Consider the following 1624-nt stretch of genomic DNA (forward strand, 5'->3'; position numbering starts at 1 on the left):
ATAAAAAAGAACATCATTGAATGACTTTCATCACCGGGCCTTCCTTCAGCCTCGACTAAAGGCCTGAAGATTTGACATAAATATGTTCATTAAATTTAAGGTTCAAATTTATGGTCTTAATTTTTTCACCAAACATTGCAACAAAATTTAATTTGGCATTAAACTGTATTTATGTTTGAATGCCCATGCTAATTAATTGCTACACGTTTCAAGCAGAGTTAATTTGGAGATATTTTCATGAAGCCAGCAAGTTAATTCATAGTCTTTTTTTAGATATTAACATTAGCCTGACCACTTGTTTTTTTTTCTATCAGATGACACCCACAATAAATGTGTTCATTATTTTAGTTGTCTGGATAAATTACCATTTGTGCTTAAAATGAAGGATTATGGTTTTGTTAATAACTTTCTATGATACTAAAAAGTTAGTATGGCATGAAATTTAGATGGAGCATAACTTTCTTCTGTTTTATTTTGCAGGAATGTTATGTGCACAATCTACTACGGATCACTGTTTATTTCCCAGGGTTGCGAAGGGAGATTTTGGAACTGGTCATCGAAAAATTCCTAAAGCTCGATGTAAGAAGCTCAATATAAAATTCTGACCTGCTGTTTGTGGATGTTTCTCTGGAACTTCAGACTTTAATTACAATTACTAAAGCTTTTCAGATCTTGAAATGTTATTTTGGAAAAGGAGCAGACTATATGCTTTGTTCTGGAGAGTTGAAATATCTCTGTAAAAAGAATATTATTGGTGAAAAAAAACTAGTCATAGTACTTATTGTATAACCTAACTTTACATTATTAAATTGGCCAAAATAATTTGAATACTGTTCCTGCAATTTTAAAAATCCTTGGGCTTTCAGGCTTCAGGATGTATCGTTCTGAATCACAGCCAATTAAACCTTCTCATGGTGTGGTTGTGGAGCTTATCCAAGCCTGAATACTTCTGCTGGAAGTATTCTTACGCTGAAACTGTCCTTGAGTTTGTGTTTTTGATACAATGCCACAATATACAATCTGGTCTAATATCACTATTTCTCCAAAATGAAAAAGACAAGGGCCTTTGGAGAAGATGGTATCCTTGAAGTTCTAAAGGTTAATTAAGAGGAACCTGAAACATAAATGCCCAGTCTTCCTTTCCACATTATGGGAAAAGGAGTTCACTTCAGGGGACCTCATGGATGTCTTAATTATGATTACCTTCAAGAATGGAGACACATCCATTTACAGAGACTTTATGCTCATTCTTAATCAAGGTTTAACAAATGTTTCATCAGAAGAACTTGGGTGCATTTTATTCTTAGTGGGGTGAAGTTGATGCCAATCTGTATTTTTTTTTCCCCAATGCACTATTCGTCAGTGTTGGCTGTAAGAACAGAAGAAATAGGAACAGTAGTGGACCATCTTGCTCGTCGAGCTTGCTCTGCCAATCATTAAGGTCATGACTAATCTGGCTAAGGACTTGGCTCCACTTTGATTGACAGTGGCAAAGATCAATCTATCTGTAATGAGGCAGCCTCCACGACTTCCTTGAGCAGAGAATTCGACGGATTCACCTGTCTCTGGATTTATAAGTGCTTTACCATTATGTCTTTAATAATACCATCAACATCAGACTATC

General features: G+C 35.2%; 1 protein-coding gene across 1 annotated transcript in view; it reads left to right on the top strand.

Annotated features, from left to right (window-relative positions):
• rrn3 (RRN3 homolog, RNA polymerase I transcription factor) overlaps window positions 1-1624 on the top strand; it is a 31327-nt gene that overhangs the window by 14716 nt on the left and 14987 nt on the right. Inside the window, 1 exon segment of the mRNA XM_069905809.1 lies at window positions 481-579. Coding sequence (XP_069761910.1) covers window positions 481-579 — 99 coding nt within the window.

The sequence above is a fragment of the Narcine bancroftii genome, chromosome 12 (assembly GCF_036971445.1).
Source record: "Narcine bancroftii isolate sNarBan1 chromosome 12, sNarBan1.hap1, whole genome shotgun sequence".
In the NCBI taxonomy this organism is placed as follows: Eukaryota; Metazoa; Chordata; class Chondrichthyes; order Torpediniformes; family Narcinidae; genus Narcine; species Narcine bancroftii.